Genomic DNA, 16,208 nt, shown 5'->3' on the forward strand with positions numbered 1-16,208 from the left:
ATCTACAGAAGAAGAGAAGAGCATATTTCTCTCTGCCCATAGCCTTTTACTGCATAGGACCTTTTAATAATCAAAGCAATTAAGACAGTCCTTTCTAAAGGGAGGAGTTTTAAATTTTATTACACACTTCAATTTTAATCATATTTCTCTAAAACATATTAATTTCCATGTGGTTTTCTGATACTTTCCATTTTTTTGTCCTTGTGTGCCTAATACTAAATGCTTAGTGTTGAGGCTGGCTTCAGAGGAACTAATTCTTATAGTGAAGGGGTGTTAGCAGTTTCAGGATATGAGCATTTCTGCTGGGGACAGGATATTGTCATTATTATTATGATATTACTTCAATAGGAGACTTTATAGCGGTAAAACTGATTTTTAGGTTTTGTCTCCATGGGAAAGCTAGTATAGAATAAGCCATAATATAAAATTATGATATAGTGACTCAGTGCATGCCAGTGCTTTGCAAAGCTGCTGAAGCTAGATGTGAATCAGACCCTGGAGGCAGTGTAGCTGGATGAGTGCAGCGCCGTGCCTAAGCTAATTAGTCTTACTGAGAAGCAGGATATGTTATGGAAGAGAGTTATGTTAAAATGGCCATATTTCTTGGCTATCCAAAACAGATAAATCAGAAATGGCATTCTGTAGGAACAGGTACACTTGCACTACATTAGTGTATTCATGTTGCAATACTGTATGGTCCTTTGTAGGTCATTCACATAAGGAATTAGTGCACAGTAACTAAAGTACACTTTGCATGCTCTGCAATGCCCACAGACCCAAGTACAGAATCAGAACACAAACAGAATTTGATGTTGCTATATCAGAAACTATTCTATAGGGATATATTATTCAGTTACCAGCCAAGAATCTAGTACAGATCTGTAAGAAAGGATTTGAAAAAAAAAAAATCAAATATTTATAGTATTTAAGAGGTAGAAAGCATGTCCAAATGAACTCCCCCCCCCCAAAATTCTGAAATCACTTAGTCTGTATTTTCTGGAGTGACAAGAAATTTGATGTACCTACAAAAAGATGCGATGAAGAAGCCTAATTTTCTAGAAGTGAACAGCTTGGTTTAAATAATGGTTTAAAAATCAGCCCTCCTGGTGTTTCAATTTGAACCCTGAAATCACCGCTCAGTTTGATAAAGATGGATTTGTTAAGCTGTGAGGAATAAAATGTCATCAAAGTCACTAGAAATAGTCAAGTATGTATGAGAAAAATAAAAAAAAAAAACAACTAACTCTGTAACTTTTACCAATTTAAAATAGTGACACTCAAGTACAAAGACTGTGTTCAGAGGGGAATATAATACAGTGAGCCGATATACTAATGCAGGCTGTGCCCTGTCAAGAAAGGTGGTTTCAGAACAAAACAACATATTATCCCATAAGCAAGTCACTATAATATTGAAAAGTCAACTCGCTTTGTTTGCATATGTACACATAGATGTGTGGCTTCCTCTGTTTCCATGAGTTGAATTCTTTACCAGATTTGTCGTTAAATGCTTCTAGGAAGGACTGGATGAGAAGTACATATATTCTATGTGCTTTGCACTCCCCAAACTCTTACTGCAGGTGGTGTGGCTGGGTATCATGAAATACATAGCCTAAAATTGCTGTATTAGGATTAAGATCCAAATGTTGAAATTCTTTGCAGACCTCCCTCAAGTTTTCTTGAATATATTTTCTGCATTTTCTGGCACACTTTGCTACTATTGGAAACTCCCATCTATGTTTTCAAGATGAAAGTTAGTGAACTACACCTGTGGAAATAATGACCCCTTATCTTTATACATGTTTAGCATTCGACCCTGAGATTCACAGTGTAAGATGTCAGTAACATGCTTGTGATTTGGATTTACAAGAAGGAAGAAATATCTAAGTACTCCGCACAGGGTGCAGACATCTTTAAAGCCTGATTATTTTTTTTTCTGGTCCTACTTATTTTCTGACTCTGTCACTGACAGAACTGTTTGTTCATGCTTCTTCAGTTTCCCTTTCAGAATATTCCCTCAGCATTTACTGGCCTGAGTTTGATTTGTAGATCACTTGTGAACCATCACTAACTGTAGGTCTAATGTTAGGAATCCCAGTAGCAATTAACAACCCCTTAAAGGTCACTGTAGCACATAGGTCAGCAGCACTAGATTTCTTTATTTAGCCAAGATCCTTCTTTACTCCCAACATTTACAAAAGTCAGACCAAATCACTGTAGCCACATTGGGAAGCAAATATCTAACTAATGGCATTTTTGCAGGCTTCAGTCAAGTTTTTTTTAATACTTCCTTTAAAAGTTACTGCTGCCAACTACCTTGAATTCAGAAAAAAAAACCTTCTTTCTTAATGAAGAAATCTACTGAGAGTTTTATCTTGGGCTTCTGCCATTTATTCTTTGAAATATATGCTGAATCTGCTACACTCAAATTTGAGATACTCGTTGTATCAATATGGACCCATGGTTTCAAGCCTTTAGATATGCAAATTGTGTTTCTGTAACGAACAAAACCTTAGAGACCGTGCTGTTGTGGTTCCACAGAGCCTTTATTGTGCCTCATCATTATGCTAAATTAATACAAATTTCCTGTGTGTCCAGAATTCAAAGTCAATCAAGTGGCTTAATCTCTGAGGGTATGGGATAAAAATGCTATTATTACAGTTTGGAAGAAGGTAAGGGATTACCTTTAAAAGCATCCAGGCTATATGCTAGGACAGCAACTCTTAAACACAGTCCTGTTACAAACCACATCTTAACTCTGTGTGAACTTACAGATTGGCTCCTGCCCTAGTTTTGGTTGCACAGACTAACTCCCTGCATCTGTATGGTGCATTTTTGGCAACGTCAATAGTTGGCTTTGTAGAGAAGCAGTATTAGAAAGTTATTTGTGATTTGTTACTCTTCTCTAATGCACAGAATGTTTTGACTGTTTTTGAAACTTAATTACAGTGTTTACTCTTTATGTTTGTTTCATCTTTTTCCCCATATGCTTTGCTTTTCTTAGCTAGAATCCACAAGATGAACCAGCGCCAAGTGTCCAGTGAGTTTTCTGAGGCATATTAGCACATGATATGCAGCTCTTGGGATGCACAATCTGCAGTTTAAATCTTGTGCATTAGCAGGTCCAGATGTACTTTGGAGTACATCTCTAAAATTGATGATACTGTCATTATATTTACTATTCATACTTTAAAGTTGCTAAAGCTATTTGATCAATTAGATTTACTAAATCATCATCTTAATTCTTCTTTGAATAAGCTGTCATCTTATTGTGCAGAAGTATAATGAGTGGCTCCATTGTTGATACTACTATGTTCATGAAGATTTTTTTGATATCTTTTGTTTCTGAGCAATTTTGAAGATTTCTCATACCTCCAAAATGAGTTCTGTTTTTACTTTGGAAGGCAGGGAAGGACAAATAGTCACTTGAAGTTCTTTCTAACCCTGTTTTCTCTAACTTCACTAAATAAATCGCATCAACAGGCTGAGTCCCAGCCATGACATAATGCTGATGGGACAAGCTTTCGTCATGGCAAGTCTCAGGGTACATTGTGGTTGTGTAGGTACTCCAGTATTTCTAGTCCAAGACTAATACCTCAGACATACTTGCAGACATAGGAAGATGGGTCATAACCAGAAAATTGAAGAATGTCTGGCTTTCTTTTGTACTCCTCTTTGGATGGAATTTCTACTTCTGCCTTCCAGAAGCTCAGGCTGATGTAGTGCAGTGCTACAAAAAGGCAAGTGTATTACAACTGTCCTGCCATAAGTAGTCGTAGTTGACCTTGAAATGATCTTTTAATTGAAGATTCTGATATGTACTTTGTGAGGAGTTACCTCAACCTCAGGTTCAAGTACCTCTTGGGGATTTGGTCTGCTCGAATTTATTTTAAGTGTATTTATTTCCTGGTCATTTGAATGTTAGCAACAAAAAAAACCAAAAAAAACAAACCAAACAAACAAACCAAAAATACCAAAACATCACCACCATAAGAATGAGTATTTCCAGTCGAATCCAAGTCTGTTTAGCCTAATTTCCTCTCTCTGACAGTAACCAAGAGCAAAAGCCTAGGGTATAGTACAAGTAGGGCAAAAAGTAGGGCAAGCAGAGATATTTGCCCAAAACACCATTGAGCCTAGTAAGGTTTGTGGCTCAGGGATATCCCGATCCGGAAGTGATCTCTTTGTATTTAATTGCTCTCAGTAGGTTTTTTGCCTGCAGAATTCTTCATTCACTTGTATTGACTATACAGCACATCTCAAACAGCAAGAGAGATACACCTCATGTGATTGATAGTGTAAAATAGCTATTTCTTACCACCTGATAGCTATTGAATAAGCAGGTCTTCTAAAATCAGGAAGTAGGCTATGATATGTAGTAATTCCAGCATACCTGAAATGTCCTGCTTTTCATCAGTAACCTTCTTCTGAAAAATCATGAGAATTAACCAAAAAGCAGCTTCCACAGCCACTTTTAGTCAAGTTTAAGGAGGAGAAGAAAAATAATGATCAGTTAAGTTTTCTGCTTTGTCCAGAAGTAGTTTCTGCCATTCAGGATGGTTTGGCATGTTGTTTTTTTTTTTTCTGAAGTTAAAGATGTAGCTGTGTAAATCTCTTGGGCTTTTACTGTTTAGTTGACTAGTTGCCAAATCTCTGGAACCCAGTATTAGATGTTATTACATGCAGAGAGTATGAAGGGTTGTGTATATTCGGTGTGTATAGGAAGACGTCTTCGGGACTGTACTTGTAGAAGCATGCTATTTGCTGACAAGTTTGAATCTTACCTATGTTAGTCACTGACACTTTAGTTCTTTGGTATGCTTTGTTTAATCTCTGCCTTTTCCCTCTACAGTTACATCACTCACAATAGAAACTGAAAGAACTGACAAATACTGAAGGATCAAAATTGTGTTGGAAGGGGAAAAAAAAAAGCAACAAAACCCAAAATTCTGACTATTTATGGATCATGTTTCCCAACAAAGTGTATCAAAAAGCCATTGTCTCAGAGTTCAGAGACAACTAAATGATTGATTTCACATAAAATATTTGTTGCTCTAATTACAGTATCATCTGGGTCTTTGGCAACAAACAGATGCAAAAACTTACCATCTTGAAAAACTTATGATTTGCTTAGTGTGCTTTGTAATCTAAAGCATATGGTTTTGCATAGAACTGCAGTATCCAAAATGAAGCCGTAAGTAACGAAGCAGTGGGTGGAAGAAAATGCATTGCTTCTGTTACGAGTTCTTTCAGTGTGTGTATTCAAATGGTTCTGTTTAGGGTTATAAACAAAAGGCTATGCTCACAGTTTTAGCAGTGTGTTACAGATTCTGGGATGCACATGACATCAAAGAGGCTACACTAATTTCCCTAGCAGTCAATGGCTCTTGGCACTATGAGCACACTCCATCTGAATAAACAGAATTCTAGTTCACCACAGTTGTGTGGGGGATCTAAGGTGATCATGAAACTTGGTTTGGTTTTATTTTAAATCATTTTGTTATAGGACTTTTTACCCCTCCAGATTCTGTGTTTTCAGTGAATCTGGTAACTGCATTTGAAGTTACAGACTTAAACTAAAAAAGAGCTTGACAATAAAAAAAAATAATTTTAATGTATTATTCTTACCTACTGAATCCAAGTAAGAGTTGAATAGACTGGAATTGCAGGATTTGCTAAGGATTAATAACTCTGGAGCATTAATATACATATTTTTCTAAGTTGTTAGCATCCTTTCCCATAGCAGCAGTATGTGAAACTCTAGTAAGATATTTTGTGAGAGCTGGCAAGGGCTGAGGCCTCAAAGGGCATCTGATTTATTGTTCTTTCCATGCTTTCCTGTCACTAGCAGCATGAAGAGCACCAGCCCTTACAAATATTCCTAGACACCCTTCTGTAGAGGAAGGGACTGAGGGAACTGGGTGGCAAAAGTGTTTTCTGTCATACTATATCTCATTAGAGATAGATGGCCTTATTGAACATTTGCAGAGCTCTGAAGCAACTGCTAGGTGAGCATAAAATATCCTGCAGAGAATTACAATTGTTAATAGTATTAAATATGCCAATATGCCTCCAGGCTCCTGATGTTACTAGATTAATCAAATCCTCTGATGCCAGAACTTAGGTTCTACTTCTTCATCATTAATGGTTGTTTATTCCCTTTTCTTCTTTTCCTTAGTTTCTCAGTATCTCACTTGATTTTTTCATTTTTTTGTCTTTTTTCCTATTCATTTCTCATTCCTGTAGTTTTGTCTTTCCCCTCTCATTAACCTCAGAAGGGAAAAGAAAATATGAAACATACCTCATTACTTAAGTCACCAAGTAGTCTTGCTTTTTATTCTCTCCTGCCCTATGTTGTGGTCTCTTGGTGTAGTTTTTCCTGTACTGAGATTAAAATCTTTCAGAGACAGTGTGTTTGTTTTCTATCAGCCTCCAGCATTTTTGTAGAACTACCATAATGTAGTTAGATTTATAGTGTATAGCACAGACCTGATAACTTCATTATTCCTAAATGAAGCAGTATTTGTTCTGTGAAGCCGATTGTACCTGTTATGCTGTCCTTGTTTCTGGTGCATTTATAGTTGGTAGAATTTTAACAGGCAGTGTACAAATAGCCTGTGATGTGGGCCTGGTATGTCTTAATGTGTGCTCATACTGAAGTCACAATGACCGCAGTTTAGTACAGGGATGTGTGAAATAGTTCTGTGTTGACTGGTTTGATTATAGCAGGCAGGCAGGCACAGCAGGAGCTCAGTGGGGGCTAACTGCCCGAGTATTCGCTCTGCTTCTCAGGCAAGTTTTTAATTTTTACTCCCATTTCGCACTTAGCGGTATGATGCAAATTTGTGCAAATGGTGGAGAATTATGGGAATGAGAGAGGAAAATATGTTTGTATGAATGCTCATGGCCAAACAGCATTATGTGCCCTTTGTAAATCTCTCTTCTTTAAAATAAAGCTGAAATAATTAAAAACATAAAGCCTCATTCGTTTACAGCATTTTTTACTGCATAAGTGACGTTTAGTCACTCCCATTTTACACTGATATGAGTGGGACCAGAATCACTAGCCCCTTGAGTACTCTACTTGAAGAGACTTGTATGGCACAGAAGAAAATGTAGCTGTTCCTTGATATCAACATGCTGCACATAATTATCCACTTAGCATCCAGTCCAGGAGGAAGATGCATATTATCATTGTCTGTGAGGTCATTTCTGCATTTGCCTAAGACTTCAAGAGAAAAAGTGAAGTTAAATTGCTGCCTTGAAAAATTATTCAAACTCAAAAAGCTTGAAAACATCAAAATACATATAAATTATCAAAGGAGAACAAAGACAAGTTTTCCCACAAAAGTCTTCTCCCCAGGCTATAACAATGCGTTACATAGGCATGATCAATATATCCAGACTTGAGAACCAAAGTCTTTTGGAATAAATTAGACTGGCAGGAAAAGAAACAAACAAAGAACAAATTAACATGATTTTAAACATTGCTTAAATTTTCATGAATGTAGACCTTGAGATGTTATGATGAGATCCCATGAGTCTGTGCTAATATTTGCTTATAATTAAGGGTTGCACTTTCATGTTTCATCTGATATTATAGATTGGAAATCAGCCACATGCTTACTATTTTTCTTGGTCATACTGATTTATCTACTTTATTTGCTTACTCTGTTAATATATATGATCCCCTAAATGGCCCCCTCACCTTTCCTTTAGCAGGCTGCCCCTTTTCATACTCTAAATCTTCCCATCTGAGTAATTAGAGAGGGACTACCCTTCCTGTGACACTAAGTTGTATTCACCTGTAACAGAAAAAGACAAGACTGACTCCTTCCAAACCTGCTTTGGGTAAATGGCTTCAGAAGAAAATCAAAGTACTCAGCTCCGCCCTTCACTGTGTATTGTAGTGGATGGATTCCCTTTGGCAAGGGAATTGGCGACACAGCCTATTTGTGGCATTGACGCATTGGCAGAGATCCCTTCTATGCATTCCTTGCTAAAAGTAAGATGTCGTCCGGAGCCCCCTCTGTGCTGCACCAACCTTAAAACAATCTGACTTGCATCAGTGAAATTCACAAATTCCAAAGGCAGTTTTAGCTGCCTCATCACTATTTTCTATGCAGAATGCTCCTTGTAGGAAGAATCAGCAATGTTTGGCAAGGTTATCAGCATCAAGGGTTTTTTAAAGCAAGGTTTTAATCATGAACTGCTTACAAAGACCCTAGTTTCACTGCAGAGAGCAAAACCTCATGATACTCAGTTCCTCTGAAGAGTATGCCCAGTGCCTGGTCCCCAAGTTTTCACTACCAAGATAAGCAGGACAAACAGAATCTAAGATGAGATCTTTACTGAGCATCAAGTGAAGTCATCTGCCTCATGGGAAGTCATTAGAGAACTACATTTTTCCAGGTATTGTTTTGAAAGTATTGGTCAGGGCCCAAATCCTAGATGCAAAAGTCCTTGTGTCAGTGCTAAATAGCATTTTGAAGTCTTTCATTAAACCTTATTATTTGGCAGTTTATGCATTTCTCAGAGTCCTTTGCAGCTTTTGGAAAGGTTGGATTTTTAAACAGAAATATCATCTAAATAAGATATGGCATAAGAAATGTGCTTGTCATCTCCATGCCAACAGATGTCATAAAAAGCATCTGTATGATGGATGTGATGGCTAAGTGAAGAAAAACATTTCCATTTCAGCCATAAGAAAGCAAAGAAGAATCACATGGAAATTCAGAGGTGAAAATATATCCCAGAAATCAAAAGATTAGTACAAAATATGCTCCAGATTGAAACTTGTGATAAAAATCACATTAGAGAAATGAAATTATATTAAGCTAGAAGTGGTATGTGTCATATCTTGAAGTTTTTAACTTTAGCTAGAGTCAAAACATACCTTTTCTAAAAGCTTCCAATCTCCACCTGAGCTTCCATCATACTGCTAAATATTTTTTTCTGCTGACTGCTGGTTTTTCACTAAGTGCTCTGAAATTTTCAACTTCAGATTGTTAGACAGTTCAGACTTCTGTTTCCAAAGGTGAAAACCCCTCCACCTTTTCTACAAGGGTTTAGACTTGCTTCACATCATCTCTTAGCCTTCTTTTGAAACAAAGAAAATTGAACAGTTGTCTTGAATTTCTCACCATATGGAAGGTTTTCCATATTTTAAATTGGGTTTGTTCACAAAACATTCGGCAGTTTACAGCACCCATTTTAAAATAATTCTACACTCTACGATAAAACTGTTTTCCTATTTCTATCGAGTAGTCCTCTGCTTTACACCCAGTCTACTTCATATTCAGCTGAATATCGGTGGTGATCCTCAAGTGTGTCCTGGAGACATTGCTTTCCAGCTGCACAATTCCCAGTTCATAAAAATGCTTGAATTTGCATTTTGTTGAAAACACGTCTTTTAATCTGTCTGAGCTCTGCAAGGTCCTGGTCTGTTGGCTTGGGCTCCTATGTATCACAGAAATAAAAAGGATTACCAATAGTGGTAGTAAAGGAGTAAACAGAAATGTCATCAGTTTGTTTACTTATAAAAACTTTATACTCCAACATATTCACCCATTTGACAGTTTCTCATTCACTTCACTGTCAGCAACATCAATTTTGTGATAGCTTTAGGGAAGCATCCACATGAACCTGCTCACCTAGGTGTATCAGTCTGTCTGCGTTCAAGCGAGGATGTGCAGAACTTCACCTACCCTACCTTTCTGGATCAGCTGAATAGTGCAGTTGGCAGAAGGCATTTTGCCTACCTTATGTTATTTCTGCACTCCAGAAAGGAATTTACAATAGCAATATTGTAACCTAAGGAATTTCTGCAGTTAGAGTTAAAAAGGAAAGTTTTTCTTCTAGGCAAAATTGGGGCAGATCTCTTAAAAAAAGGTGATAAAGGACAATCTGAAGGAAGTGTGTGTGCTCACTCTCTCTTATGGTCTCTATAGTAAACTCTGAAGCCTGAACATGCTAGAGGCACTTGGCACAATTTGGGTGCAGTGTAGGCGATTCCATGTTAATGATACTGGTGCTGCTGCTATTGCGTATTAAAGTGATAAGTGACTTTTTTCTTATTGGTGGCTTAAAGTTTGTCATCAAAGCAAAATATTTTAGAACAGCATTTAAGATGCCTGTTCAGCTGCTGAGTGTTGAGCACATGTTAATGCCATTTTCTCTAGATATGTTAGTTTATTGTAAATGTTACCAGATTTTGTACTGTTCACGTAGTATGCTACTAAACGCTAAGACAAATAGGCCCACTGAAAGGGTATTTCCTTTGGAGGACACAAGCTGCAGACCACCCATAGAATAAACAGAAATAATTGTCAGGATAAAAAGCTAGAGCAAAATACTAATGTCTGAGAATCCTAATGAATAAATAATTTTTGAAACAAAGACTATACACATAGGTGTAACATGAAGGCCACAACAGAACTGGGAGGAAAGGGAAAAAGCGTTGTATTGTCAAACCGTTTGGAAATTTCCCGGTATTTTTGTGCTGTGTTCTTGCTATTGGCAAGCTGCATAGAGGCATGTGAAATTATGCAAAACTGAGAGGACATGAGCCTTTATACCAGCCTGTTGCTACAATAGAAAAATTATTTGTGAAGAGGTACAAAAACTACAATGATGTAAAAAGGAACTCATATGGCCTCGCACCTGAAAACATTGTTTGTAAAACTTGCAGACCCTGATGTCCTGAGACAGAAAGCTCTAAGCCCCGTTTTAGTAACTTCCAGAGCAAACAGAGAAAGAGTAGAACGTAGTTATGGCAGGTCTTCCACAAAACTTCCAGAGACTTCTGACAGAATAAAATTGTGCCTGTATCCTACCTAAATGTTAAAGAAATAACTTTCCAAAGATACAGATATTACTTGAGTACCCAATTTCCCCAGAGCTTTTTCTGGAACAACTTCTGCCTTGTCTGGTTATATACAATGCCGGTAAGTAGCAAAGGGTTGCAATCTTTTTGGCCAAAAAAATGAAGGTTTACTGAACTTGCAAGTATAAAGTATTGAAGCTTTGGGTCTTCAATTAGCAAGCAGCATGAGCATATTATTTCAAAGTTATTTTGTATTACTTCAGAAATGTAACCTTTCTTTATAAAATTGGGTTTGAATTTTGGACCCAGCTCTGCAGTTGGTTCCCTGACAGCCATTTAACCCACCATCCTTCCCAGGTGTTCTGAGGGAACCTTACGGTTGGCACAAAACAAGTGCTCTCTTCCCACACTGATGTTGCAGTCCCACACTGAGAGGAAACTATATCTTTCAAATCTTACCACTGAGAGGGAGAAAGACAGGGAAAGAAAATCTCCCAGAATAGTCATTTGGCTGAAAAGGGTGAAGTTCAATCACCTCCTCTGCCTCACTCAGTAATTGCAGAAAAGTACAATAGTTGCAACCTGTAAACCTGGGTGTATTATAAACTTCCTTTGTAATATTACCTGCTTCTTTAGGCCATATCTTACAAATGGATTTGTGAGATTAGAGCCCTGCATCTGCACAAGCCATATTGACTTCAGTTTTGAAGCGTTTAAAGAAACTCATGTGCTACTTGATCTTTGTGCTGATCTTTTGTATTAGAGCAAGTTTCCTATTCAGTATGGAATGCAAATGTGATAAGATGTGTATTCTTCCTTCAGTGCCACCAAAACCTGGTTTTATTCATACTGTCATTAAATGATTTTTTAACAGGGAGATAGCAGAAAAGTCAAAGGCATTGGGGGAATTATTTTAAAAGTAAATGGCCTTTCCTTACCCCCACCCTCCCCAGTGTCTTTTAGTAACCTAGTGATTCTGATTTATCCTGAAAATAATTGTCCTGGTAATCTAGAGGATGTGCCACAGAAAACACCTGATCGAGTACAGCGCACTACAATGCCATAATGTCTGTTTTCCTTAATATTAAAACAACAACAAAAAAAAGGAATAAAAAGGCTATTAGTTTCTTTCAGAATCCACCCCTTCTAAAATATTTCCTTCATCTTTAAACTCTGCTTTCCAGATGACTTCAAGCAACTGTTACTTTACAGCACATCACAAACTATATTAAGAAAGCATAATTCCAAACCAGTCTGGTTGCTCTGATTAAACAGAGAGCCATGTCAAGAAGGTAGCCTTTTTTATATAATAAAAGTGATGATAATAGACTAAGTCTCATCAGTCAAAAGGCTTTATTACTGTCTACTGTAGAAAAACGGTTTTGCTGTTGCTGAATGATATATCCCTAGCTAGTCACAATATACCTCATTTCCTGCTTAGATAACAGAAGATACTAAGATAAAGCGTGAAAGGGATAAGGAGCTATGTGATATAGATATATGGAAGAATAAAAAATGTTATAAAAGTAAAATGAAGTTCTGCTTAAAAACTTGTGTTTGAACTAAGTTTCAAAAGAGAAAACAAAGATACCCAGGTTTCTGTCTGCTTACTTTGGATAGGAGAGACTTGTTAATAAATCCAGGACCGAATAGGACAGAAGAAAAGACTGTTTACAGACTAAAATACACTAAGATGTTCGCAGCACCTGGCACAGCTTAAAACTAAATTGTGTTATCTTACTGAAGGTTCAGAAAACTGTCTTGAACAGAAGCTGAGAACACCTCGTCGACGATGTCAGCAGCCCAAAATGCTGAATAGCCCTGAGGACAACATGTACTATAACCAGTTAAATGTGAGTTCAAAGTGGCAATAAAGCTGTTTTACTGGCTTTGTTTCCAGTTAATAATTCTGTTATTAATACCTGTTTCAGCCCCTCCAGCCCCACCCCCACGTTCTTCTGCTCTCGTCTTGAACATGTGCTTATGCTCTTTATCTGTTGCTTTCATGTCAGGATGTCTGCCTTCACGGTGAATAATTGATGTGGTTTATCAAAGACGAGCAAGATGCATGCTTCATCAGGCTCACTTGAGCCCTTTGATCAAAAAAATTATGCTGTGACTTCTGATATTATCAGCATCTGCTTGCATTCAACACAAAATCACTTTGAATTAAAAATTAACGACTTGCTGCTTTGCTTTGACTGTGTGTTCTTGGCCCTCTCCACAGGGAACTCTAGAATATCAAGGGAGCAAGAGGAAGCCAAGAAAACTTGGGTAAATATCTATCTTCTTAGTTCTAAGCAACTGTAAACAGAAGAAGTCCTTTGTGATATTACAGAATATGCAAAACTTTCTAGAGATGTTTCTAAAAATAAACAACGTATTTCTGTGCATTGACATTGGACATTTGCTGCAGAAGCAAATGTAAAACTTGCATGTACTGCGGTCTGCAGACACTAGAACTGATTCTTACAAAATAGGCTCCCCAGCTCCCTCTGAGTACTACTGCTACAAAAAAAAAAAAAAAAACAAAAAGCTTTCTTCATGTTTTTAAGTGCATTTAGCATTAATGGAAGGTACCAGATGAAGGGTGTTGAAACTGAAGTTCTCTGACCTAGAACACAGACAGAAGCTCTGCCAGCTTTGCAGCGTCACACTGGCAATAGGCTTCAGCCCTCCTGGGGGAGCACAATTTAAGAACTGACAGAGGCACCACTCAGCCCAAAAGGGATCTGCTCCTTCTCTGGTGAACTGAGTCACTTCTCATTGTCACATGAGCAGTTATCCCCTAGCGATATTAGAAATTGGTGAAAACAACTTACAAAAGCCAGGCTGGCTACCATACAATTGCCAAAGGATTTCATTGACGGATCACATTGGCCGGAGGGAATTGATGGATGCTTGGTCTTGCAAATACATCTACTCCAAAAATATACAAGAACTTTCTTTATTACTTCCTCTGTTTTTAATCAGTCTTCCGAATGTAACTGTAGGAATAGGAGGTCTTTGAGTCAAGGTTAAAGCCCAAAATTTTGCATGACTGCAAGATTTGGTTTATCTCCCTCCCCTAATTTAAAAAAAAAGTCTGTATTCCTGCTCAGGGAATAAAAACACTAACTTGGGACAGCAGTGTTCATTATACATCACAGGAAAATGAAAACCTCTTGATGTCAACAGGACTTTTCAAACAAACTGGTGATGGGGTCCTTGGCTCTTATTCACAGCAAACCATCAGCTGAAACACATTACCAAAATCATACCCTACTTGTGGAACACATACAGGCAAAAAAGCCACATTGCTCAAATTAAATGCCCGTTTGGTGCAAATAGTTGGTCTATCATTCTGTACACCCAAACTAAAAAACATTATTGCATTTCACTGACTCAGAACCATTCAGAGTAAAACTATAAAAAAGTAATAGCAAAATAGAAGTATGTATAAAAGCTATATCTTTCTCATCAAGTAATCTTTTTTTCCCTTTCTTCTATTTGCACTCTTCATTTTCACATCAACAGAGAAGTTTCTTTTTCTGAAGATATTGACAGAATGATTTTTTTAAGAAATGTTTTTTCTTTTCTTTCAAGCCAAATCAAAGTGCTGGATGGTGAGGATGAGTATTACAAATCATTGTCAGCTGTTGAATCTGCCCCTGAAGATGACAGCTTCCTTAGTTCCCCATCTCCTCCTGCTTCAAGACGTGTGTCTTTTGCTCAAAGCTGAACCTTACTTACTCTATTGATTAATACTGGTAACAGAATTTTCATGCTTGTAATCTCTTTCAGTTAACTTTGTACATGTGTGTTTATATAAGGTATAATAAAATACAGTTTCAGCTAGTAACTTTCACTAATTTAGACCTGGTTTTGCAGCTGTAATTTGTCCCATTTAGTTGAATTTCTGTAAGCAATTCCAGTAAAGGGGAGCAGCACTACCTTACCTGTATGTGTTGATGTTGCTAACAGATACGATTCTTTAGCAGCAAGGTTAGTTTACACAGTTCCCACCCCTTCTTCCCTGCTCCCCCGGCTGCTGTTCCCACCCTGTGCCATCCCTTCTGTTGTGCTGGCACAACTGCTGGTAGATCTGTGTGAAAAATAAGATCAAGGAACTTACTGAACTGGATTAAAAGAACTCTCTACTAAAAATTTTCATTTGGGGTCATAGTGAAAATGTTTTGTATTTCATTAGACTGATATCAAACATCCTTTATAACTTTCTGTGCTGTGTATGGTTTTTAACACTGCAAAAATGTACAGAATAAAATCATCTAAAATAATAATTGTGTCTTAATTTACCTTGTAAATATTTTTCATATAAGGTATTAGTTTACCATGAGTTTATCTTGAAGAATTGCTTCAAACAGAAGAATCGAAACAGTTTGAAAGCTAATGCTTCACACACTGCTTCATATAGTTCTCATATAGTGATTGAGACCATCATTATGACTAGTTATTCTTGTAATCCATGTAAGTATTTAATTTCTTTATTAACCTCTATTGCTGGTCTCCAGTAATTCCTACATTTCCACAGCCCTCTTGATACAGTAGGGAAAAAAATGTCACCTGCAAATTTTTCTATTTGTTTTTCACTTTCTTTCCAAATCTTTAATGAAACAATATGTAACTCTCTATGGAATGCTGAGATTCTTTGCTGGTAACTGTTTCCATGACAGAAGCTGACTATTTCATCTTACTCTTTACTTTCTGTTTCCGAGTCACAGTTTTGATCTGTGGCAATTCTTTGCTTCTTTTCCATACAAGCTGTTGTCAAAAATGTTTTAAAATCAAACATTTAAGTGTACAGCCTTACAAATTTGCTCTTTTTTCCCTGATTAAATCTGATCGTGTATTATATATAATATATATGATCCTTCGTTTTATCTCTGTCCAATGGGTTTTACTCTGATCTGGGCTAACAAACCTTTTTCCTTGTGGAGGTGCAGTTCACACGTGTTCATAAGCTACAAAATTTCTTACTATCAGGGTTCACTGGCACTGTCTTTTTGACCACAGGACAAAGGAAGATGGCATAGGAAGAGACCAAAGTCAAGTCATGTTGTCCCTAAGGCAGAATATAGTTTGAAATGAGAAAAGGTAATGAAGTATATAGTTCAGTAAAAGCTTTGTCTCCACTAATAAACACAGAAATTAAGTCAGGCAGGACAGACAAGGATGTGAGAAGGGTTCAGCTGTTCCAGGAAGAGCAATCCTTCACTCATTTCTTCACCCAAAATGTGACAAAATGTTGAAACTAAAAGTTATAATCCTGGCAGAGATTGAAGTCCTTCAGTTCACTCCTCGTTTTCCTCTGCTGTACATCTGGGTAGTACTAATATGAAGGCACTTTAGAGCCTTTAAAATTTAGGGACTCCTCAAATAACAGAGA

At 37.3% G+C, this 16,208-nt stretch overlaps 1 protein-coding gene across 1 annotated transcript in view; it reads left to right on the plus strand.

Moving 5' to 3' along the window:
* The window catches only part of MYO3B (myosin IIIB), a 206,582-nt gene extending 191,480 nt beyond the window's left edge, over positions 1-15,102 (plus strand). The window contains exons 36-38 of the mRNA XM_057423759.1: positions 12,569-12,675; positions 13,050-13,096; positions 14,408-15,102. Coding sequence (XP_057279742.1) covers positions 12,569-12,675; positions 13,050-13,096; positions 14,408-14,543 — 290 coding nt within the window. The 3' untranslated portion in view covers positions 14,544-15,102. The remainder of the gene's footprint in view (positions 1-12,568; positions 12,676-13,049; positions 13,097-14,407) is intronic.
* Positions 15,103-16,208: the final 1,106 nt, after the last annotated feature.

Source organism: Pezoporus wallicus, unplaced genomic scaffold (assembly GCF_028554395.1).
Source record: "Pezoporus wallicus isolate ANWC-B61680 ecotype Strahan unplaced genomic scaffold, APGP_CSIRO_Pwel_v1 contig_1181, whole genome shotgun sequence".
NCBI classification, from domain to species: domain Eukaryota; kingdom Metazoa; phylum Chordata; class Aves; order Psittaciformes; family Psittacidae; genus Pezoporus; species Pezoporus wallicus.